General features: G+C 39.9%; 1 protein-coding gene across 1 annotated transcript in view; it reads left to right on the top strand.

Annotated features, from left to right (window-relative positions):
- Positions 1–22,940, top strand: part of LOC127923847 (NACHT, LRR and PYD domains-containing protein 12-like) — a 55,457-nt gene extending 32,517 nt beyond the window's left edge. The window contains exons 6-13 of the mRNA XM_052507994.1: positions 678–851; positions 3,733–3,906; positions 6,963–7,136; positions 9,890–10,063; positions 10,605–10,778; positions 21,438–21,611; positions 21,997–22,043; positions 22,465–22,940. Of these exons, the coding sequence (XP_052363954.1) occupies positions 678–851; positions 3,733–3,906; positions 6,963–7,136; positions 9,890–10,063; positions 10,605–10,778; positions 21,438–21,611; positions 21,997–22,043; positions 22,465–22,940 (1,567 nt within the window). The remainder of the gene's footprint in view (positions 1–677; positions 852–3,732; positions 3,907–6,962; positions 7,137–9,889; positions 10,064–10,604; positions 10,779–21,437; positions 21,612–21,996; positions 22,044–22,464) is intronic.
- The last annotated feature ends 4,008 nt before the right edge of the window (positions 22,941–26,948 follow it).

Below are 26,948 nucleotides of genomic sequence, written 5' to 3'. Positions count from 1 at the left end.
ATGGTTCAAAAATAAACATATCCAGGTGTTAGAATGGCCAAGTCAAAGTCCAGACCTGAATCCAATCGAGAATCTGTGGAAAGAACTGAAAACTGCTGTTCACAAATGCTCTCCATCCAACCTCACTGAGCTCGAGCTGTTTTGCAAGGAGGAATGGGAAAAAATGTCAGTCTCTCGATGTGCAAAACTGATAGAGACATACCCCAAGCGACTTACAGCTGTAATCTCAGCAAAAGGTGGCGCTACAAAGTATTAACTTAAGGGGGCTGAATAATTTTGCACACCCAATTTTTCAGCTTTTGATTTGTTAAAAAAGTTTGAAATATCCAATAAATGTTGTTCCACTTCATGATTGTGTCCCACTTGTTGTTGATTCTTCACAAAAAAAATACAGTTTTATATCTTTATGTTTGAAGCCTGAAATTTGGCAAAAGGTCGCAAAGTTCAAGGGGGCCGAATACTTTCGCAAGGCACTGTATATTATTTTGAAAAACATATTGAATAAATTCATTGATTTTCACATCTGTATAACAATATGACCATACAATTCTAGGAGACGGAAGATGAATCTATATGTTGTTTGGGAGAATTAACCAAATGCATCTGCCATTGTCCTTCTACACTACTGGTGTTAAATTAACAGTGTGTTTGTGAAGTCATGATGATCTCTTTGTCAGGCTGTCAGGCTGTGGAGTCACAGAGGAAGGCTGTGCTTCTCTGGTCTCAGCGCTGAGGTCAAACCCCTCACACCTGAGAGAGCTGGATCTGAGTAACAATGACCTGAAGGATTCAGGAGTGAAGCTGCTCTCTGCTGGACTGGGGAATCCCCACTGTAAACTGGAGACTCTGAGGTCAGTATTATCAGATATGAAAGCATTTGAAAAGTCGTAATTATTCGGTTATATTCACTTATAGTGTATTAAAGTAGTCATACGTTTAGTATTTGGTCCCATATTCCATGCCTGCAGTGATTACATCAAGCTTGTGATTCTACTAACTTGTTGAATTAATTAGCAGTTTGTCTTGGTTGTGTTTTGGATGTTTTCCTAATAGAAACTGAATGGTGAATAATGTCCTGTCATTTTGGAGTCACTTCACTTGTATTGTCAGCAAGAATAGAAGATGTTTCTGAACAATTCTACATTCATGTGGATGTTACCATGATTATGAATAATAATGAATGAATCGATGATAATGATGAATGAGAAAGTTACAGAGGCACAAAGATCAGACCCCCTGTTATTGGAAGTGGTGAGAGGTTATCATGTTTTGTTGTAGTCTCTGTTATTGGTAATGGTGAGAGGTTAGCATGTTTTGTTGTAGTCTCTGTTATTGGTAATGGTGAGAGGTTAGCATGTTTTGTTGTAACCTCTGTTATTGGTAATGGTGAGAGGTTAGTATATTTTGTTGTAGCCTCTGTTATTGGTAATGGTGAGAGGTTAGCATGTTTTGTTGTAGCGTCTGTTATTGGTAATGGTGAGAGGTTAGCATGTTTTGTTGTAGTCTCTGTTATTGGTAATGGTGAGAGGTTAACATGCTTTGTTGTAGTCTCTTTGTTCTCTGTTATTGGTAATGGTGAGAGGTTAGCATGTTTTGTTGTAGTCTCTGTTATTGGTAATGGTGAGAGGTTAGCATTTTGTTGTAGTCATGTTTTTTTGTTGTAGTCTCTGTTATTGGTAATGGTGAGAGGTTAGCATGTTTTGTTGTAGTCTCTGTTATTGGTAATGGTGAGAGGTTAGCATGTTTTGTTGTAGTCTCTGTTATTGGTAATGGTGAGAGGTTAGCATGTTTTGTTGTAGTCTCTGTTATTGGTAATGGTGAGAGGTTAGCATGTTTTGTTGTAGTCCTCTGTTATTGGTAATGGTGAGAGGTTAGCATGTTTTGTTGTAATGGTCCTCTGTTATTGGTAATGGTGAGAGGTTAGCATGTTTTGTTGTAGTCTCTGTTATTGGTAATGGTGAGAGGTTAGCATGTTTTGTTGTAGTCTCTGTTATTGGTAATGGTGAGAGGTTAGCATGTTTTGTTGTAGTCTCTGTTATTGGTAATGGTGAGAGGTTAGCATGTTTTTGTTGTAGTCTCTGTTATTGGTAATGGTGAGAGGTTAGCATGTTTTGTTGTAGTCTCTGTTATTGGTAATGGTGAGAGGTTTTGTTGTAGTCATGTTTTGTTGTAGTCTCTGTTATTGGTAATGGTGAGAGGTTAGCATGTTTTGTTGTAGTCTCTGTTATTGGTAATGGTGAGAGGTTAGCATGTTTTGTTGTAGTCTCTGTTATTGGTAATGGTGAGAGGTTAGCATGTTTTGTTGTAGTCTCTGTTATTGGTAATGGTGAGAGGTTAGCATGTTTTGTTGTAGTCTCTGTTATTGGTAATGGTGAGAGGTTAACATGTTTTGTTGTAGTCTCTGTTATTGGTAATGGTGAGAGGTTAGCATGTTTTGTTGTAGTCTCTGTTATTGGTAATGGTGAGAGGTTAGCATGTTTTGTTGTAGTCTCTGTTATTGGTAATGGTGAGAGGTTACCATGTTTTGTTGTAGCCTCTGTAACTTTCTCACTCATTTTTTTTCATGAATCTTTCATTATTTTTCTTAATCATGGCATCCTCAGGATACATTTATTATTGTTTAGAAACATGTTATCTACTCTCTGAGACAGAAAAGTACTCCACTCATCATCCACCATTTTATTATTGGGCAAAACACAAACAAAAACACAACCAAAACAAACTGCAAATGCAACCAACGAGTTTACTAATTTTTTGACAAAAAAACTAATTTTTTGACTATTTTAATACACTATGTGTGAATTGTTCAGAATACTTAAGACTTCTTCAAATGGGGAGACTAGAAACATAAATTGTTTTAATTTTTAATAGTGAAACACTTGTCTTAAAATAACCTCAAATTAAAATGTGACATTATAAACTGTCACATCATATAAATTTGACCTCAAATGTCAAAATAGATATGGTGAGAATAAATCTCAATACAATCTAAATGTGATAGCTTCACTGTCTAAATAGATATGGTGTGGACTGTATACTCAATACAATCTAAATCTGATACCTCACTGTCTAAATAGATATGGTGTGGACTGTATACTCAATACAATCTAAATCTGATTCCTCACTGTCTAAATAGATATGGTGTGGACTGTATACTCAATACAATCTAAATCTGATACCTCACTGTCTAAATAGATATGGTGTGGACTGTATACTCAATACAATCTAAATCTGATACCTCACTGTCTAAATAGATATGGTGTGGACTGTATACTCAATACAATCTAAATCTGATTCCTCACTGTCTAAATATATATGGTGTGGACTGTATACTCAATACAATCTAAATCTGATAACTCACTGTCTAAATAGATATGGTGTGGACTGTATACTCAATACAATCTAAATCTGATACCTCACTGTCTAAATAGATATGGTGTGGACTGTATACTCAATACAATCTAAATCTGATTCCTCACTGTCTGTCTTCTGACTGATACTGATTTTTAAACTGGTCTGGTCAGTCTACTATAATATTTGTACTATACATGTTTCTATCTGCAGGCAATACTTTGATCATTTGTCATTTTTTATGATGATACACTATTTTACGAATAGATATGGAAGGTTTCAGGACACTGATATATCTGAATATGTTGACAAAATAGACTGCAACTATTTTCACCACCAAAGAATAGCAGTGTGATTTTAATCTGATTTGACTCTTTGCAGGCTGTCAGGCTGTCTAGTCACAGAGGAAGGCTGTGCTTCTCTGGTCTCAGCTCTGGAGTCAAACCCCTCACACCTGAGAGAGCTGGATCTGAGTAACAATGACCTGAAGGATTCAGGAGTGAAGCTGCTCTCTGCTGGACTGGGGAATCCCCACTGTAAACTGGAGATTCTGAGGTCAGTATTATCAGATATGAAAGCACTTTAATAATGTAGTTCTCCCATTTGAAAAAGTCGTAATTACTCTGAAACATTCACTTATAGTGTATTAAAGTAGTCATAAGTTTAGTATTTGGTCCCATATTCCATGCCTGCAGTGATTACATCAAGCTTGTGATTCTACTAACTTGTTGAATTAATTAGCAGTTTGTCTTGGTTGTGTTTTAGATGTTTTCCTAATAGAAACTGAATGGTGAATAATGTCCTGTCATTTTGGAGTCACTTCACTTGTATTGTCAGTAAGAATAGAAGATGTTTCTGAACACTTCTACATTCATGTGGATGCTACTATGATGATGAATAATCAGGAATGAATCGAGAATAATGATGAATGAGAAAGTTACAGAGGCACAAAGATCAGACCCCCTCTGTTATTGGTAATGGTGAGAGGTTAGCATGTTTTGTTGTATCCTCTGTTATTGGTAATGGTGAGAGGTTAACATGTTTTGTTGTAGCCTCTGTTATTGGTAATGGTGAGAGGTTAGCATGTTTTGTTGTAGTCTCTGTTATTGGTAATGGTGAGAGGTTAACATGCTTTGTTGTAGTCTCTGTTATTGGTAATGGTGAGAGGTTAGCATGTTTTGTTGTAGTCTCTGTTATTGGTAATGGTGAGAGGTTAGCATGTTTTGTTGTAGTCTCTGTTATTGGTAATGGTGAGAGGTTAACATGTTTTGTTGTAGCCTCTGTTATTGGTAATGGTGAGAGGTTAGCATGTTTTGTTGTAGTCTCTGTTATTGGTAATGGTGAGAGGTTAGCATGTTTTGTTGTAGTCTCTGTCATTGGTAATGGTGAGAGGTTAGCATGCTTTGTTGTAGTCTCTGTTATTGGTAATGGTGAGAGGTTAGCATGTTTTGTTGTAGTCTCTGTTATTGGTAATGGTGAGAGGTTAGTGTTTTGTTGTAGTCTCTGTTATTGGTAATGGTGAGAGGTTAGCATGTTTTGTTGTAGTGTTATTGGTAATGGTGAGAGGTTAGCATGTTTTGTTGTAGTCTCTGTTATTGGTAATGGTGAGAGGTTAGCATGCTTTGTTGTAGTCTCTGTTATTGGTAATGGTGAGAGGTTAGCATGTTTTGTTGTAGTCTCTGTTATTGGTAATGGTGAGAGGTTACCATGTTTTGTTGTAGTCTCTGTTATTGGTAATGGTGAGAGGTTAGCATGTTTTGTTGTAGTCTCTGTTATTGGTAATGGTGAGAGGTTAGCATGTTTTGTTGTAGTCTCTGTTATTGGTAATGGTGAGAGGTTAGCATGTTTTGTTGTAGTCTCTGTTATTGGTAATGGTGAGAGGTTACCATGTTTTGTTGTAGCCTCTGTAACTTTCTCACTCATTTTTTTCATGAATCTTTCATTATTTTTCTTAATCATGGCATCCTCAGGATACATTTATTATTGTTTAGAAACATGTTATCTACTCTCTGAGACAGAAAAGTACTCCACTCATCATCCACCATTTTATTATTGGGCAAAACACAAACAAAAACACAACCAAAACAAACTGCAAATGCAACCAACGAGTTTACGACAAAAAAACTAATTTTTTGACTATTTTAATACACTATGTGTGAATTGTTCAGAATACTTAAGACTTCTTCAAATGGGGAGACTAGAAACATAAATTGTTTTAATTTTTAATAGTGAAACATTTGTCTTAAAATAACCTCAAATTAAAGGTGACATTATAAACTGTCACGTCATATGAAACATTTGACCTCAAATCCAAAATGTTGGAGAATAGAGCCACATTTTAAATGTTAGCTTCACTGTCTAAATAGATATGGTGTGGACTGTATACTCAATACAATCTAAATCTGATACCTCACTGTCTAAATAGATATGGTGTGGACTGTATACTCAATACAATCTAAATCTGATACCTCACTGTCTAAATAGATATGGTGTAGACTGTATACTCAATACAATCTAAATCTGATACCTCACTGTCTAAATAGATATGGTGTGGACTGTATACTCAATACAATCTAAATCTGATACCTCACTGTCTAAATAGATATGGTGTGGACTGTATACTCAATACAATCTAAATCTGATACCTCACTGTCTAAATAGATATGGTGAGGACTGTATACTCAATACAATCTAAATCTGATACCTCACTGTCTAAATAGATATGGTGAGGACTGTATACTCAATACAATCTAAATCTGATACCTCACTGTCTAAATAGATATGGTGTGGACTGTATACTCAATACAATCTAAATCTGATTCCTCACTGTCTAAATAGATATGGTGTGGACTGTATACTCAATACAATCTAAATCTGATACCTCACTGTCTAAATAGATATGATGTGGACTGTATACTCAATACAATCTAAATCTGATTCCTCACTGTCTAAATAGATATGGTGTGGACTGTATACTCAATACAATCTAAATCTGATACCTCACTGTCTAAATAGATATGGTGAGGACTGTATACTCAATACAATCTAAATCTGATACCTCACTGTCTAAATAGATATGGTGTGGACTGTATACTCAATACAATCTAAATCTGATACCTCACTGTCTAAATAGATATGGTGTGGACTGTATACTCAATACAATCTAAATCTGATTCCTCACTGTCTAAATATATATGGTGTGGACTGTATACTCAATACAATCTAAATCTGATACCTCACTGTCTAAATAGATATGGTGTGGACTGTATACTCAATACAATCTAAATCTGATACCTCACTGTCTAAATAGATATGGTGTGGACTGTATACTCAATACAATCTAAATCTGATTCCTCACTGTCTGTCTTCTGACTGATACTGCTTTTTAAACTGGTCTGGTCAGTCTACTATAATATTTGTACTATACATGTTTCTATCTGCAGGCAATACTTTGATCATTTGTCATTTTTTATGATGATACACTATTTTACGAATAGATATGGAAGGTTTCAGGACACTGATATATCTGAATATGTTGACAAAATAGACTGCAACTATTTTCACCACCAAAGAATAGCAGTGTGATTTTAATCTGATTTGACTCTTTGCAGGCTGTCAGGCTGTCTAGTCACAGAGGAAGGCTGTGCTTCTCTGGTCTCAGCTCTGGAGTCAAACCCCTCACACCTGAGAGAGCTGGATCTGAGTAACAATGACCTGAAGGATTCAGGAGTGAAGCTGCTCTCTGCTGGACTGGAGGATCCACACTGTAAACTGGAGATTCTGAGGTCAGTATTATCAGATATGAAAGCACTTTAATAATGTAGTTCTCCCATTTGAAAAAGTCGTAATTACTCTGAAACATTCACTTATAGTGTATTAAAGTAGTCATAAGTTTAGTATTTGGTCCCATATTCCATGCCTGCAGTGATTACATCAAGCTTGTGATTCTACTAACTTGTTGAATTAATTAGCAGTTTGTCTTGGTTGTGTTTTAGATGTTTTCCTAATAGAAACTGAATGGTGAATAATGTCCTGTCATTTTGGAGTCACTTCACTTGTATTGTCAGTAAGAATAGAAGATGTTTCTGAACACTTCTACATTCATGTGGATGCTACTATGATGATGAATAATCAGGAATGAATCGAGAATAATGATGAATGAGAAAGTTACAGAGGCACAAAGATCAGACCCCCTCTGTTATTGGTAATGGTGAGAGGTTAGCATGTTTTGTTGTAGCCTCTGTTATTGGTAATGGTGAGAGGTTAGTATGTTTTGTTGTATCCTCTGTTATTGGTAATGGTGAGAGGTTAGCATGTTTTGTTGTAGTCTCTGTTATTGGTAATGGTGAGAGGTTAGCATGTTTTGTTGTAGTCTCTGTTATTGGTAATGGTGAGAGGTTAGCATGTTTTGTTGTAGCCTCTGTTATTGGTAATGGTGAGAGGTTAGCATGTTTTGTTGTAGCCTCTGTTATTGGTAATGGTGAGAGGTTAGCATCTTTTGTTGTAGCCTCTGTTATTGGTAATGGTGAGAGGTTAGCATGTTTTGTTGTAGTCTCTGTTATTGGTAATGGTGAGAGGTTAGCATGTTTTGTTGTAGCCTCTGTTATTGGTAATGGTGAGAGGTTAGCATGTTTTGTTGTATCCTCTGTTATTGGTAATGGTGAGAGGTTAGCATGTTTTGTTGTAGCCTCTGTTATTGGTAATGGTGAGAGGTTAGCATGTTTTGTTGTAGCCTGTTATTGGTAATGGTGAGAGGTTAGCATCTTTTGTTGTAGCCTCTGTTATTGGTAATGGTGAGAGGTTAGCATCTTTTGTTGTAGCCTCTGTTATTGGTAATGGTGAGAGGTTAGCATGTTTTGTTGTAGCCTCTGTTATTGGTAATGGTGAGAGGTTAGCATGTTTTGTTGTAGCCTCTGTTATTGGTAATGGTGAGAGGTTAGCATGTTTTGTTGTAGCCTCTGTTATTGGTAATGGTGAGAGGTTAGCATCTTTTGTTGTAGCCTCTGGTATTGGTAATGGTGAGAGGTTAGCATCTTTTGTTGTAGCCTCTGTTATTGGTAATGGTGAGAGGTTAGCATGTTTTGTTGTAGCCTCTGTTATTGGTAATGGTGAGAGGTTAGTATGTTTTGTTGTAGTCTCTGTTATTGGTAATGGTGAGAGGTTACCATGTTTTGTTGTAGCCTCTGTTATTGGTAATGGTGAGAGGTTAGCATGTTGTTGTAGTCTCTGTTATTGGTAATGGTGAGAGGTTAACATGTTTTGTTGTCGTCTCTGTTATTGGTAATGGTGAGAGGTTAGCATGCTTTGTTGTAGTCTCTGTTATTGGTAATGGTGAGAGGTTACCATGTTTTGTTGTAGTCTCTGTAACTTTCTCACTCATTATTTTTCATGAATCTTTCATTATTTTTCTTAATCATGGCATCATCAGGATTAATTTATTATTGTTTAGAAACATGTTATCTACTCTCTGAGACAGAAAAGTACTCCACTCATCATCCACCATTTTATTATTGGGCAAAACACAACCAAAAACACAACCAAAACAAACTGCAAATGCAACCAACGAGTTTACGACAAAAAAACTAATTTTTTGACTATTTTAATACACTATGTGTGAATTGTTCAGAATACTTAAGACTTCTTCAAATGGGGAGACTAGAAACATAAATTGTTTTAATTTTTAATAGTGAAACACTTGTCTTAAAATAACCTCAAATTAAAGGTGACATTATAAACTGTCATGTCATATGAAACATTTGACCTCAAATCCAAAATGTTGGAGAATAGAGCCACATTTGAAATGTTAGCTTCACTGTCTAAATAGATATGGTGTGGACTGTATACTCAATACAATCTAAATCTGATACCTCACTGTCTAAATAGATATGGTGTGGACTGTATACTCAATACAATCTAAATCTGATTCCTCACTGTCTAAATAGATATGATGTGGACTGTATACTCAATACAATCTAAATCTGATTCCTCACTGTCTAAATATATATGGTGTGGACTGTATACTCAATACAATATAAATCTGATACCTCACTGTCTAAATAGATATGGTGTGGACTGTATACTCAATACAATCTAAATCTGATACCTCACTGTCTAAATAGATATGGTGTGGACTGTATACTCAATACAATCTAAATCTGATACCTCACTGTCTAAATAGATATGGTGTGGACTGTATACTCAATACAATCTAAATCTGATACCTCACTGTCTAAATAGATATGGTGTGTACTGTATACTCAATACAATCTAAATCTGATACCTCACTGTCTGTCTTCTGACTGATACTGCTTTTTAAACTGGTCTGGTCAGTCTACTATAATATTTGTACTATACATGTTTCTATCTGCAGGCAATACTTTGATCATTTGTCATTTTTTATGATGATACACTATTTTACGAATAGATATGGAAGGTTTCAGGACACTGATATATCTGAATATGTTGACAAAATAGACTGCAACTATTTTCACCACCAAAGAATAGCAGTGTGATTTTAATCTGATTTGACTCTTTGCAGGCTGTCAGGCTGTCTAGTCACAGAGGAAGGCTGTGCTTCTCTGGTCTCAGCTCTGGAGTCAAACCCCTCACACCTGAGAGAGCTGGACCTGAGCTACAATCACCCAGGAAACTCAGGAGTCAGACTGCTCTCTGCTGGATTGGAGGATCCACACTGCAGACTGGAGAAACTCAAGTATGTAGAGGGTTTATGTCAATGTTCATAGCAGACATGTTTGACTTATCAGGCTGGTTAAGACAAACATTCTGACCACCACTTGGACAAAGTTATATGCTGAATGTGTGTGTGTGTGTGTGTCCTGTATCTGTCCATTCTGTTTGGCCATTGTGTGTGTCCTTTCACACAATGGACTCACTGAACACACATAGGACACCAACAGGACACACACACACACACACACACTGGACACACATAGGACACCAACAGCACACACACACACACACACACACACACACACACACACACACACACACACACACACACACACACACACACACACACACACACACACACACACACACACACAATACACAATACACACATGCTCATTACCTTCCACAGCAATAATCGTTTCACCACAGGGGTGTTGTGGTTAACTAACTAAATATTATGTTAATTTTCACATATCAATCACAATTAAAACTTAATTGTCCTTCTACACTACTGGTGTTAAATTAACAGTGTGTTTGTGAAGTCATGATGATCTCTTTGTCAGGCTGTCAGGCTGTGGAGTCACAGAGGAAGGCTGTGCTTCTCTGGTCTCAGCTCTGAGGTCAAACCCCTCACACCTGAGAGCGCTGGATCTGAGTAACAATGACCTGAAGGATTCAGGAGTGAAGCTGCTCTCTGCTGGACTGGGGAATCCCCACTGTAAACTGGAGACTCTGAGGTCAGTATTATCAGATATGAAAGCATTTGAAAAGTCGTAATTATTCGGTTATATTCACTTATAGTGTGTTAAAGTAGTCATACGTTTAGTATTTGGTCCCATATTCCAAGCCTGCAGTGATTACATCAAGCTTGTGATTCTAATAACTTGTTGAATTAATTTGCAGTTTGTCTTGGTTGTGTTTTAGATGTTTTCCTAATAGAAACTGAATGGTGAATAATGTCCTGTCATTTTGGAGTCACTTCACCTGTATTGTCAGTAAGAATAGAAGATGTTTCTGAACACTTCTAGCCACTATTATTGGTAATGGTGAGAGGTTTGCATGTTTTGTTGTAGCCTCTGTTATTGGTAATGGTGAGAGGTTAGCATGTTTTGTTGTAGCCTCTGTTATTGGTAATGGTGAGAGGTTAGCATGTTTTGTTCTGTTATCCTCTGTTATTGATAATGGTGAGAGGTTAGCATGTTTTGTTGTAGTCTCTGTTATTGGTAATGGTGAGAGGTTAGCATGTTTTGTTGTAGTCTCTGTTATTGGTAATGGTGAGAGGTTAGCATGTTTTGTTGTAGTCTCTGTTATTGGTAATGGTGAGAGGTTAGCATGTTTTGTTGTAGTCTCTGTTATTGGTAATGGTGAGAGATTGGCATGTTTTGTTGTAGCCTCTGTTATTGGTAATGGTGAGAGGTTAGCATGTTTTGTTGTAGCCTCTGTTATTGGTAATGGTGAGAGGTTAGCATGTTTTGTTGTTTCCTCTGTTATTGGTAATGGTGAGAGGTTAGCATGTTTTGTTGTTTCCTCTGTTATTGGTAATGGTGAGAGGTTAGCATGTTTTGTTGTATCCTCTGTTATTGGTAATGGTGAGCAGTTAGTATGTTTTGTTGTAGCCTCTGTTATTGGTAATGGTGAGAGGTTAGCATGTGTTGTTGTATCCTCTGTTATTGGTAATGGTGAGCAGTTAGTATGTTTTGTTGTAGCCTCTGTTATTGGTAATGGTGAGAGGTTAGCATGTTTTGTTGTATCCTCTGTTATTGGTAATGGTGAGCAGTTAGTATGTTTTGTTGTAGCCTCTGTTATTGGTAATGGTGAGCAGTTAGTATGTTTTGTTGTAGCCTCTGTTATTGGTAATGGTGAGAGGTTAGCATGTTTTGTTGTATCCTCTGTTATTTGTAATGGTGAGCAGTTAGTATGTTTTGTTGTAGCCTCTGTTATTGGTAATGGTGAGAGGTTAACATGTTTTGTTGTTTCCTCTGTTATTGGTAATGGTGAGAGGTTAGCATGCTTTGTTGTATCCTCTGTTATTGGTAATGGTGAGAGGTTAACATGTTTTGTTGTAGCCTCTGTTATTGGTTATGGTGAGAGGTTAACATGTTTTGTTGTAGTCTCTGTTATTGGTAATGGTGAGAGGTTAGTATGTTTTGTTGTAGTCTCTGTTATTGGTAATGGTGAGAGGTTAGCATGTTTTGTTGTAGTCTCTGTTATTGGTAATGGTGAGAGGTTAACATGTTTTGTTGTTTCCTCTGTTATTGGTAATGGTGAGAGGTTAGCATGTTTTGTTGTAGCCTCTGTTATTGGTAATGGTGAGAGGTTAGCATGTTTTGTTGTTTCCTCTGTTATTGGTAATGGTGAGAGGTTAGTATGTTTTGTTGTAGCCTCTGTTATTGGTAATGGTGAGAGGTTAGCATGTTTTGTTGTATCCTCTGTTATTGGTAATGGTGAGAGGTTAGCATGTTTTGTTGTAGTCTCTGTTATTGGTAATGGTGAGAGGTTAGCATGTTTTGTTGTAGTCTCTGTTATTGGTAATGGTGAGAGGTTAGCATGTTTTGTTGTCGTCTCTGTTATTGGTAATGGTGAGAGGTTAGCATGTTTTCTTGTAGTCTCTGTTATTGGTAATGGTGAGAGGTTAGCATGTTTTGTTGTAGCCTCTGTTATTGGTAATGGTGAGAGGTTAGTATGTTTTGTTGTAGCCTCTGTTATTGGTAATGGTGAGAGGTTAGTGTGTTTTGTTGTAGTCTCTGTTATTGGTAATGGTGAGAGGTTAGCATGTTTTGTTGTTTCCTCTGTTATTGGTAATGGTGAGAGGTTAGCATGTTTTGTTGTTTCCTCTGTTATTGGTAATGGTGAGAGGTCAGCATGTTTTGTTGTTTCCTCTGTTATTGGTAATGGTGAGAGGTCAGCATGTTTTGTTGTTTCCTCTGTTATTGGTAATGATGAGAGGTTAGCATGTTTTGTTGTTTCCTCTGTTATTGGTAATGGTGAGAGGTTAGCATGTTTTGTTGTTTCCTCTGTTATTGGTAATGGTGAGAGGTTTTGTTGTTTCATGTTTTGTTGTTTCCTCTGTTATTGGTAATGGTGAGCAGTTAGTATGTTTTGTTGTAGCCTCTGTTATTGGTAATGGTGAGAGTATGTTTTGTTGTTTCCTCTGTTATTGGTAATGGTGAGAGGTTAACATGTTTTGTTGTAGCCTCTGTTATTGGTAATGGTGAGAGGTTAGCATGTTTTGTTGTTTCCCTTGTTATTGGTAATGGTGAGAGGTTAGCATGTTTTGTTGTATCCTCTGTTATTGGTAATGGTGAGAGGTTAGCATGTTTTGTTGTATCCTCTGTTATTGGTAATGGTGAGAGGTTAACATGTTTTGTTGTAGCCTCTGTTATTGGTAATGGTGAGAGGTTAGCATGTTTTGTTGTATCCTCTGTTATTGGTAATGGTGAGAGGTTAACATGTTTTGTTGTAGCCTCTGTTATTGGTAATGGTGAGAGGTTAGCATGTTTTGTTGTAGTCTCTGTTATTGGTAATGGTGAGAGGTTAGCATGTTTTGTTGTAGCCTCTGTTATTGGTAATGGTGAGAGGTTAGCATGTTTTGTTGTTTCCTCTGTTATTGGTAATGGTGAGAGGTTAGTATGTTTTGTTGTAGCCTCTGTTATTGGTAATGGTGAGAGGTTAGTGTGTTTTGTTGTTTCCTCTGTTATTGGTAATGGTGAGAGGTTAGCATGTTTTGTTGTAGCCTCTGTTATTGGTAATGGTGAGAGGTTAGTATGTTTTGTTGTAGACTCTGTTATTGGTAATGGTGAGAGGTTAGTATGTTTTGTTGTAGTCTCTGTTATTGGTAATGGTGAGAGGTTATCATGTTTTGTTGTAATCTCTGTTATTGGTAATGGTGAGAGGTTAGTATGTTTTGTTGTAGCCTCTGTTATTGGTAATGGTGAGAGGTTAGTGTGTTTTGTTGTAGTCTCTGTTATTGGTAATGGTGAGAGGTTAGTGTGTTTTGTTGTAGTCTCTGTTATTGGTAATGGTGAGAGGTTAGCATGTTTTGTTGTTTCCTCTGTTATTGGTAATGGTGAGAGGTCAGCATGTTTTGTTGTTTCCTCTGTTATTGGTAATGGTGAGAGGTTAGCATGTTTTGTTGTAGCCTCTGTTATTGGTAATGATGAGAGGTTAGCATGTTTTGTTGTAGACTCTGTTATTGGTAATGGTGAGAGGTTAGCATGTTTTGTTGTAGCCTCTGTTATTGGTAATGGTGAGAGGTTAGCATGTTTTGTTGTAGTCTCTGTTATTGGTAATGGTGAGAGGTTAGCATGTTTTGTTGTTTCCTCTGTTATTGGTAATGGTGAGAGGTCAGCATGTTTTGTTGTTTCCTCTGTTATTGGTAATGGTGAGAGGTCAGCATGTTTTGTTGTTTCCTCTGTTATTGGTAATGGTGAGAGGTTAGCATGTTTTGTTGTAGTCTCTGTTATTGGTAATGGTGAGTGGTTAGCATGTTTTGTTGTAGCCTTTGTTATTGGTAATGGTGAGAGGTTAGCATGTTTTGTTGTTTCCTCTGTTATTGGTAATGGTGAGAGGTTAGCATATTTTGTTGTAGTCTCTGTTATTGGTAATGGTGAGTGGTTAGCATGTTTTGTTGTAGCCTTTGTTATTGGTAATGGTGAGAGGTTAGCATGTTTTGTTGTAACCTCTGTTATTGGTAATGGTGAGAGGTTAGCATGTTTTGTTGTAACCTCTGTTATTGGTAATGGTGAGAGGTTAGCATGTTTTGTTGTATCCTCTGTTATTGGTAATGGTGAGAGGTTAGCATGTTTTGTTGTAGCCTTTGTTATTGGTAATGGTGAGAGGTTAGCATGTTTTGTTGTAACCTCTGTTATTGGTAATGGTGAGAGGTTAGCATGTTTTGTTGTTTCCTCTGTTATTGGTAATGGTGAGAGGTTAGCATGTTTTGTTGTTTCCTCTGTTATTGGTAATGGTGAGAGGTTAGCATGTTTTGTTGTTTCCTCTGTTATTGGTAATGGTGAGAGGTTAGCATGTTTTGTTGTTTCCTCTGTTATTGGTAATGGTGAGAGGTTAGCATGTTTTGTTGTTTCCTCTGTTATTGGTAATGGTGAGAGGTTAGCATGTTTTGTTGTAACCTCTGTTATTGGTAATGGTGAGAGGTTAGCATGTTTTGTTGTAACCTCTGTTATTGGTAATGGTGAGAGGTTAGCATGTTTTGTTGTTTCCTCTGTTATTGGTAATGGTGAGAGGTTAGCATGTTTTGTTGTTTCCTCTGTTATTGGTAATGGTGAGAGGTTAGCATGTTTTGTTGTTTCCTCTGTTATTGGTAATGGTGAGAGGTCAGCATGTTTTGTTGTTTCCTCTGTTATTGGTAATGATGACAGGTTAGCATGTTTTGTTGTAGTCTCTGTTATTGGTAATGGTGAGAGGTTAGTATGTTTTGTTGTAGCCTCTGTTATTGGTAATGGTGAGAGGTTAGTGTGTTTTGTTGTAGCCTCTGTTATTGGTAATGGTGAGAGGTTAGTGTGTTTTGTTGTAGCCTCTGTTATTGGTAATGGTGAGAGGTTAGTGTGTTTTGTTGTAGTCTCTGTTATTGGTAATGGTGAGAGGTTAGTGTGTTTTGTTGTAGCCTCTGTTATTGGTAATGGTGAGAGGTTAGTGTGTTTTGTTGTAGTCTCTGTTATTGGTAATGGTGAGAGGTTAGCATGTTTTGTTGTTTCCTCTGTTATTGGTAATGGTGAGAGGTCAGCATGTTTTGTTGTTTCCTCTGTTATTGGTAATGGTGAGAGGTTAGCATGTTTTGTTGTAACCTCTGTTATTGGTAATGGTGAGAGGTTAGCATGTTTTGTTGTAACATCTGTTATTGGTAATGGTGAGAGGTTAGCATGTTTTGTTGTATCCTCTGTTATTGGTAATGGTGAGAGGTTAGCATGTTTTGTTGTATCCTCTGTTATTGGTAATGGTGAGAGGTTAGCATGTTTTGTTGTAGTCTCTGTTATTGGTAATGGTGAGAGGTTAGCATGTTTTGTTGTTTCCTCTGTTATTGGTAATGGTGAGAGGTCAGCATGTTTTGTTGTTTCCTCTGTTATTGGTAATGGTGAGAGGTTAGCATGTTTTGTTGTAGTCTCTGTTATTGGTAATGGTGAGAGGTTAGCATGTTTTGTTGTAGCCTCTGTTATTGGTAATGGTGAGAGGTTAGCATGTTTTGTTGTAACCTCTGTTATTGGTAATGGTGAGAGGTTAGCATGTTTTGTTGTAGCCTCTGTTATTGGTAATGGTGAGAGGTTAGCATGTTTTGTTGTAGCCTCTGTTATTGGTAATGGTGAGAGGTTAGCATGTTTTGTTGTAGCCTCTGTTATTGGTAATGGTGAGAGGTTAGCATGTTTTGTTGTAACCTCTGTTATTGGTAATGGTGAGAGGTTAGCATGTTTTGTTGTAACCTCTGTTATTGGTAATGGTGAGAGGTTAGCATGTTTTGTTGTAACCTCTGTTATTGGTAATGGTGAGAGGTTAGCATGTGTTGTTGTAACCTCTGTTATTGGTAATGGTGAGAGGTTAGTATGTTTTGTTGTAGTCTCTGTTATTGGTAATGGTGAGAGGTTAGCATGTTTTGTTGTATCCTCTGTTATTGGTAATGGTGAGAGGTTAGTATGTTTTGTTGTAATCTCTGTAATTGGTAATGGTGATGTTGTACATCTTTGTTGTCACACTCATTATCATGGCATCATCAGGATTAGTTTAGTAGTGCTTAGAAAGATGTTATCTATTCAGACAGAAAATTACTCAGTCATGAATCACAATTGTTTTAATGAACAAAAATAACCTTTGTTGTAACAAACTGTAAATGCAACAAACGAGTTTGTCACGACTTCCGCCGAGGTCGGTCCCTCTCCTTGTTCGGGCGGCGTGGTGAGAGGTTAGACGTGTTTTGTTTCTAGCCATCTCAGATCCACTTTCATTTTCCATTTGTTTTGTCTTTGTTTTACACAGCTGGTTTCATTTCCCAAATTACATGTTCATTATTTAACCCTCTTTTCCCCTTTGTTTTCTGTCTGTTCGGTCTGTTATTGTGGGCTCGGTATTACGACATGTTAGTAGAATATTTGAGTAAAGTTACTTGTGTTACTCATCTCTGCTGTCCTGTTGTTTCGCCTGTTACTCCTCTGCACCAGCTGTTTTGTTGACCATTACAGGGACACATCTTTGCTGTCCTCTGACTCCTCTGCACCAGCTTAGCATGTTTTGACCACTACAGGGACACATCTCTGCTTTCCTGACTCCTCTGCACCAGCTAATGGACCACTACAGGGACACATCTTTTGTTGTTTCCTCTGCACCAGCCTAATGGTGAACACTTACAGAGACACATCTCTTCTGTCCTGACTCCTCTGCACCAGCCTCACCCAGACCATTACAGAGACACATCTCTGCTGTCCTGACTCCTCTGCACCAGCCTAAGACCATTACAGAGACATCTTTTGTCCTGACTCCTCTGCACCAGCCTCACCCAGACCACTACAGGGACACATCTCTGCTGTCCTGACTCCTCTGCACCAGCCTCACCCAGACCACTACAGGGACACATCTCTTATGTCCTGCGCCTGACTCCTCTGCACCAGCCTCACCTCAGACCATTACAGGGACACATCTCTGCTGTCCTGACTCCTCTGCACCAGCCTCACATGACCATTACAGAGACACATCTCTGCTGTCCTGACTCCTCTGCACCAGCCTCAACAGACCATTACAGGGACACATCTCTGCTGTCCTGGCCTGACTCCTCTGCACCAGCCTCACCCAGATCATTACAGAGACACATCTCTGCTGTCCTGTGTCTGACTCCTCTGCATTGGCCTCACACAGACCATTACAGGGACACATCTCTGCTGTCCTGACTCCTCTGCACCAGCCTCACACAGACCATTACAGGGACACATCTCATGCTGTCCTGACTCCTCTGCATTACACAGACCATTACAGAGACACATCTCTGCTGTCCTGACTCCTCTGCACCAGCCTCACCCAGACCACTACAGAGACACATCTCTTCTGTCCTGACTCCTCTGCACCAGCTTCACCCAGACCATTACAGAGACACATCTCTGCTGTCCTGACTCCTCTGCACCAGCCTCACCCAGACCATTACAGAGACACATCTCTGCTGTCCTGACTCCTCTGCACCAGCCTCACCCAGACCATTACAGGGACACATCTCTGCTGTCCTGACTCCTCTGCACCAGCCTCACCCAGACCATTACAGGGACACATCTCTGCTGTCCTGACTCCTCTGCACCAGCCTCACCCAGACCACTACAGAGACACATCTCTTCTGTCCTGACTCCTCTGCACCAGCCTCACACAGACCACTACAGAGACACATCTCTGCTGTCCTGACTCCTCTGCACCAGCTACACCCAGACCATTACAGAGACACATCTCTGCTGTCCTGACTCCTCTGCACCAGCCTCACCCAGACCACTACAGAGACACATCTCTTCTGTCCTGACTCCTCTGCACCAGCCTCACCCAGACCATTACAGAGACACATCTCTGCTGGTATTGATAGCCTAGCATGTTATCTCCTGACTCCTCTGCACCAGCTACACCCAGACCACTACAGAGACACATCTCTTCTGTCCTGACTCCTCTGCACCAGCCTCACCCAGACCATTACAGAGACACATCTCTGCTGTCCTGACTCCTCTGCACCAGCCTCACACAGACCATTACAGACACATCTCTGCTGTCCTGACTCCTCTGCACCAGCCTCACACAGACCATCAGGGACACATCTCTGCTGTCCTGCGCCTGACTCCTCTGCACCAGCCTCACCCAGACCATTACAGAGACACATCTCTGCTGTCAAGCTGACTCCTCTGCACCAGCCTCACACTGACCATTACAGACACATCTCTGCTGTCCTGACTCCTCTGCACCAGCCTCACACAGACCATTACAGAGACACATCTCTGCTGTCCTGACTCCTCTGCACCAGCCTCACCCAGACCATTACAGGGACACATCTCTGCTGTCCTGACTCCTCTGCACCAGCCTCACCCAGACCACTACAGAGACACATCTCTGCTGTCCTGACTCCTCTGCACCAGCCTCACCCAGACCATTACAGAGACACATCTCTGCTGTCCTGACTCCTCTGCACCAGCCTCACACAGACCATTACAGAGACACATCTCTGCTGTCCTGACTCCTCTGCACCAGCCTCACCCAGACCATTACAGGGACACATCTCTGCTGTCCTGACTCCTCTGCACCAGCCTCACCCAGACCATTACAGGGACACATCTCTGCTGTCCTGACTCTCTGCACCAGCCTCACCCAGACCACTACAGAGACACATCTCTTCTGTCCTGACTCCTCTGCACCAGCCTCACACAGACCACTACAGAGACACATCTCTTCTGTCCTGACTCCTCTGCACCAGCCTCACCCAGACCACTACAGAGACACATCTCTGCTGTCCTGACTCCTCTGCACCAGCTACACCCAGACCATTACAGAGACACATCTCTGCTGTCCTGACTCCTCTGCACCAGCCTCACCCAGACCACTACAGAGACACATCTCTTCTGTCCTGACTCCTCTGCACCAGCCTCACCCAGACCATTACAGAGACACATCTCTGCTGTCCTGACTGTCTGCACCAGCCTCAACACCCAGACCACTACAGAGACACATCTCTTCTGTCCTGACTCCTCTGCACCAGCCTCACCCAGACCATTACAGAGACACATCTCTGCTGTCCTGACTGTATCTGCACCAGCCTCACAGACCTTAAAGACACATCTGCTGTCCTGACTCCTCTGCATAGCCTCACCCAGACCATTACAGAGACACATCTCTGCAATCTAAATCTGATTCACTGTCTAAATTACAGAGACACATCTCTGGACTGTCCTGACTCCTCTGCACCAGCTAAATCAGACCACTGTCTAAATACATATCTGTGTGGACTGTATACTGCAATACACCCTAGACCACTAAATAGATATGTTTCAGTCAATACAAGCTGGATGAAGTCATTGAGTTCAAGGAATATCGGACCAAATAGGGTTAATAGATATGGTGTGGACTCAACTTTTGACTATTTTAATACACTGAAATTAATTGGTCAGAATACTTATGACTTCTTCAAATAGGGGTCTAAATATATAAAGTGATTTTATTTCTAAATGTTGAAACAGACATGTATTAAAATACCCACTCAAATAAAAGGTGACATTATAAACTGTCACCTCAAATGAAACATTTCATCTGAAATCCAAAATGTTGGAGAATAGAGACACATTTAAAATGTTAGCTTCACTGTCTAAATAGATATGATGTGGACTGTATACTCTATACAATATAAATCTGATACCTCACTGTCTAAATAGATATGGTGTGGACTGTATACTCAATACAATCTAAATCTGATACTCACTGTCTAAATAGATATGGTGTGGACTGTATACTCAATACAATCTAAATCTGATACCTCACTGTCTAAATAGATATGGTGTGGACTGTATACTCAATACAATATAAATCTGATACCTCACTGTCTAAATAGATATGGTGTGGACTGTATACTCAATACAATCTAAATCTGATACCTCACTGTCTAAATAGATATGGTGTGGACTGTATACTCAATACAATCTAAATCTGATACCTCACTGTCTAAATAGATATGGTGTGGACTGTATACTCAATACAATCTAAATCTGATACCTCACTGTCTAAATAGATATGGTGTGGACTGTATACTCAATACAATCTAAATCTGATACCTCACTGTCTAAATAGATATGGTGTGGACTGTATACTCAATACAATCTAAATCTGATACCTCACTGTCTAAATAGATATGGTGTGGACTGTATACTCAATACAATCTAAATCTGATACCTCACTGTCTAAATAGATATGGTGTGGACTGTATACTCAATACAATCTAAATCTGATACCTCACTGTCTAAATAGATATGGTGTGGACTGTATACTCAATACAATCTAAATCTGATACCTCACTGTCTAAATAGATATGGTGTGGACTGTATACTCAATACAATCTAAATCTGATACCTCACTGTCTAAATAGATATGGTGTGGACTGTATACTCAATACAATCTAAATCTGATACCTCACTGTCTGTCTTCTGACTGATACTGCTTTTTAAACTGGTCTGGTCAGTCTACTATAATATTTGTACTATACATGTTTCTATCCTCAGGTAATGATTTGATCATTTGTCATTTTTAATGATGATACATTAATTTATGAATAGATATGGCAGGTTTCAGGACACTGATATATCTGAATATGTTGAAAAAATATACTGCCACTATTTTCACCACCAAAGAATAGCAGTGTGATTTTAATATGATTTGACTCTTTGCAGGCTGTCAGGCTGTCTAGTCACAGAGGAAGGCTGTGCTTCTCTGGTCTCAGCTCTGAGGTCAAACCCCTCACACCTGAGAGAGCTGGACCTGAGCTACAATCACCCAGGAGACTCAGGAGTCAGACTGCTCTCTGCTGGACTGGAGGATCCACACTGCAGACTGGAGAAACTCAAGTATGTAGAGGGTTTATGTCAATGTTCATATCAGACATGTTTGACTTATCAGGCTGGTTAAGACAAACATTCTGACCACCACTTGGACAAAGTTATATGCTGACTGTGTGTGTGTGTGTCCTGTGTTTGTGTGTGTGTGTGTGTGTCCTGTGTTTGTGTGTGTGTGTGTGTGTGTGTGTGTGTGTGTGTGTGTGTGTGTGTGTGTGTGTGTGTGTGTGTGTGTGTGTGTGTGTGTGTGTGTGTGTGTGTGTGTGTGTGTGTGTGTGTGTGTGTGTGTGTGTGTGTGTGTGTGTGTGTGTGTGTGTGTGTGTGTGTGTGTGTGTGTGTGTGTGTGAGTTCAGGTGTATAACTCAATGACTGTCTGTTCTTCTGCTTACCGCTACAGTGTGGAACATGGTGGAGAGAACAGAATGAAACCTGGGATTAGAAAATGTGAGTGTTGACTGCTGTGAAGAATATGACTAAGAATAAGTCTTAATTCAAGTTAAGTTAAAGTCAAAGACCAACATCATTACTGACTTGGTCATAATAAATATCAGCTGTAGTTCTACAGAAGCAGAAATCAGGGAGTGTGTGTGTGTGTGTGTGTGTGTGTGTGTGTGTGTGTGTGTGTGTGTGTGTGTGTGTGTGTGTGTGTGTGTGTGTGTGTGTGTGTGTGTGTAATTAATGTGAATAAGTGTGTTTTATATTACCATACAGTATAACATATGATCATTCAACAAGTCTCAAGTTACCTTAACTTCTCCTTTTGATACCTAGAAACATCTACATTAAATGAATTAGTGAAAAGTGAGTTAACATTCTAATGTGAATGATGATGATTTCTAATATTGTGTCTGGTTTCATCCATCAGATGTCTGTGATCTCACACTGGACCCAAACACAGTAAACAGACGCCTCTCTCTGTCTGAGGGGAACAGAAAGGTGACATGGAGGAGAGAGGAGCAGCCGTATCCTGATCACCCAGAGAGATTTGAGGACTGTGAACAGGTGCTGTGTAGAGAGGGTCTGACTGGGCGCTGTTACTGGGAGGTAGAGTGGAGTGGGAGGGCTGTTATAGGAGTGACATATAAAGGAATCAGCAGGAGAGGAGGGGTTAAGGACTGTTGTCTTGGATACAATGACAAGTCCTGGAGTCTGAACTGCTATGACAACCTCCTCTACATTGCCAGTCACAATAATAATCATGACACTACCATAGACGTCCCCTCCTCCAGCTCCCACAGAGTAGGAGTGTATCTGGACTGGCCAGCCGGCACTCTGTCCTTCTATAGAGCCTCCTCTGACACACTGACCCACCTGATCACATTCACACACCACATTCACTGAGCCCCTCTATCCAGGGTTTTCATCTTTTGTTGATGGCTGGACACACTCAGTGTCCCTGGAAATAACATGACACACACACACACACACACACTGGACACACACACACACACTGGACACACACACACACACTGGACACACACACACACACACACACACAGAACACACACACACACACACACACACACTGGACACACACACACACACACACACACTATACACACACACACACACTGGACACACACACACACTGTACACACACACACACACACACACTGTACACTCACACACACACTGGACACACACACACACACACACACACACACACACACACACACACACACACACACACTGCACACACACACTGGACACACACACACACACACACACACACACACACACACACTGGACACACACACTGGACACACACACACAGGACACACACACACACACACACACACACACACACACACACACACAAACTGAACACACACACTGGACACACACACACACACACACACACACACACACTGGACACACACACACACACACACACTGGACACACACACACACACACACACACACACACACACACACACACACACACACACACACACACACACACACACACACTGGACACACACACACACACACACACACACACACTGGGACACACACACACACACACACACACACACACACACACTGGACACACACACACACACACACACACACACACACACACACACACACACACACACACACACTGGACACACACACACACACACACACTGGACACACACACACACACACACAGACTGGACACACACACACACACACACACACACACTGTACACACACACACTGGACACACACACACACACACACACACACACACACACTGGACACACACACACTGTACACACACACACTGGACACACACACTGGACACACACACTGGACACACACACTGGACACACACACACACACTGGACACACACACACTGGACACACACACTGGACACACACACACACACACACACACACACACACTGGACACACACAGACACACTGCCACAGACACACACACTGAACACACACTGGACACACACACATTGGACACGGACACATACACACTGGACACACACACACACACACACTGGACACACACTGGACACACACACACTACACACACACACACTACACATTGGACACACACACACTGGACACACACAGAGGACACACAGACACACTGGACACACACACACTGGACAAACACACACACACACACACTGCGCGTCTTCCTATAGTCGTGAGAACCTTGACCCAAGACCTCTCTTCCAATGTATTTAAACTCTTACAATAACACTGTTAAAATACCAATGTGATCATTTGTTGTCTTTTATGTTGAATAACAAATTGTACAATTATATATGGACATACGCTCCATAGTTGTACAAGTATACAAGGATATATTGTACTTTTCATAATAAAACATACTTGAAACAAGACAAGGCCTGTTACAGTTTTTTTTGATTGCTTAAGCACGATTTTCAAAACACTACACACAATTAGCACAACACTACAGATCCTTTGCAAAATTAAACGTTTGAAAGTAAAAGTTTGTAAAAACTATACACTTCTTTTTAAAAACCTAACTAACTTTGTTCCCATATGAAACACACACGTTTCACATTACTATACTGTGGTTGCACGAGTTACACTGTGATAAACCTAAAACACTTTTAGCACTGTACTTCCATAAAAACCTAAAACACTTTTAGCACTTCTACTTCCATATGATTAGACTAGGCTACTGGTGGTCCTTCTGTAGCTCAGTTGGTAGAGCAAACGCCAGGGTAGTGGGTTCAAATACGTAAATGTATGCAATGACTGTAAGTCATAAAAGCCAAATGGCATATATTATTTATTATTATTATTATTATATTATATTATTATCAACAAAGTACAAATATAATGTCAATTCACCAAACACTACACAAGACCAATGTTGCAGACTGAAGAAACTCATTTATTTCTCAACACACCCAAAATGTTGACATGGAGATTCATAATACTGTAACCAAACGTCACTTTACGTATTGTAAGATCAAAAAATTAAATAAAAATAACTAGACATTGTCTCTTCGCCTAGCTGGATCTGGCCAGAGAATTTCATCAACATCGCAGGCAATGTTGTCATTAGCAAGACACCTTGGAAAGAAACGTCTTGAATGACGAATCCATCCTTGCATTGCTGCTACCTCCATCTGGTCACAGGCCTCCTCCATGGCTTGGATGAGGGGTACCTCAGCCTGGAGACGGAGATCATATACCTTCCACCGCCATGCCGAGAAAAACTCTTCTATAGGGTTGAGGAATGGAGAGTATGGTGGAAGATATAGGACGGTGAAATGTGGATGTTGATGAAACCAGTTCTGAACCAGAGCAGAGCGGTGGAAAGACACATTGTCCCAGACAACAATGTATTGCATATGATCGATTTGATTTGCTGCTGTTATGTTGTGCAATTGGTCCAAGAATGTAAGTATGAGTGCTGTGTTGTAAGGGCCCATATGGGCATGGCGGTGGAGGACCCCATTCTGTGTAATGGCTGCACAGAGTGTTATATTACCCCCACGTTGCCCTGGGACATTGACTATAGCCCTGTGGCCAATGAGGTTTCTTCCCTCCTTCGTGTTCTCGTCAGGTTGAACCTCATCTACGTAAATTAACTCTCCATCCATTCGTAAAAACAGTGTGGTGTAGATGTAGATCTAGTATACATATTACAGTACAGTAAAAGATTATGAGACAGTATGCAAGATCACACTGTTAGGTGAATACATACCTCTGCATAATCATGCCGCAGTCGTTTCACCCTTTCGGAATTGCGCTCGAAAGGCACTCGATAAATTTGCTTCATTTGAATATGTTTTTGTTTTAGGATGCGTGCCAGTGTTGATGTTGAGACCTGATGGATATCGTTGGAAATGGCTATTGGTTATTGACAATGTTAGATTGGAGCTGCTTGAGTGTTATAGCATTGTTGGCCAAAACCATGTTTACTATCTCCCTCTCTTGCTGTTCTGTGAATATAGGAGACCTTCCCCTTGTCGTCCCTGACCCTCAATCCTATGTAGAGAAAAACTCAGTATACAATAGTACAGTAATTTCACAGGAAAAGGTAACAGAAGTGCTGATGGTGTATGAGGTTGCTGATGGTGCATAGAATACAGTACTGTAAGCAGTTACTGAAACCGTGCAGATGTTTTTGATATGATGATATTTTTACAATACCTATTTTCCAGTCAATGTTCTCATCACACTTGCCACTGTATATCGGCTTAGATTTGGCTGTACTCGCAGTCCAGCCTCCCTCAGCGTCAGGCCGTGGTTGACAACGTGGTCAACCAGTGTTGCGCGGATCTCATTTGTCAGATTCGTCCTCTTTGAGCACCTTCTTGTCGTCGTCGTCTTCCTCCTCCTCCTCCTCCTCCTCCTCCTCCTCTTATTCTTTCTCTGACTCTTTCCATTGTGCTTGAAGACCGATGAACTCACCTGCTGCTTTTTATAGTGCTTATACACCTGATTGGTGTGTCTACAATTAAGCAAACGAGTGTTTGCACACCTGATGACTGTGTTGAACCAATAGGTTGGAGGGTGTGGTAATTTGACAGTCAGTGCTTTGGTATTGCAAGGACGTGACTTCATGATAGATTTTTTTTTTACTTCTTGAGTGTAAGGTTTTGCTAATAGTGTACTACTTTTAATTTTAGTGTTTAAGCAATCCAAAAAAAAACGTAAGTGCATTTCTCAGAACTATTTGTACAAACTGCAATATACAATATATATGTTTCTAAAGCTAGTCAGTCACTAAAAATCCATAGTACATCTCTCAAAAGTAAATATTCATGCCAATGATCATGTCAGTGTCATCAGAATGATAAGTCATTGAGTCATTGTTCATGAACAAGGTCGTCAAAATGTTTAGGCATGTTGTCAATGTAA

This window comes from Oncorhynchus keta, unplaced genomic scaffold (assembly GCF_023373465.1).
Source record: "Oncorhynchus keta strain PuntledgeMale-10-30-2019 unplaced genomic scaffold, Oket_V2 Un_contig_3309_pilon_pilon, whole genome shotgun sequence".
Classification (NCBI taxonomy): Eukaryota; Metazoa; Chordata; class Actinopteri; order Salmoniformes; family Salmonidae; genus Oncorhynchus; species Oncorhynchus keta.
This window is presented reverse-complemented; position numbering and strand designations above follow the sequence as displayed.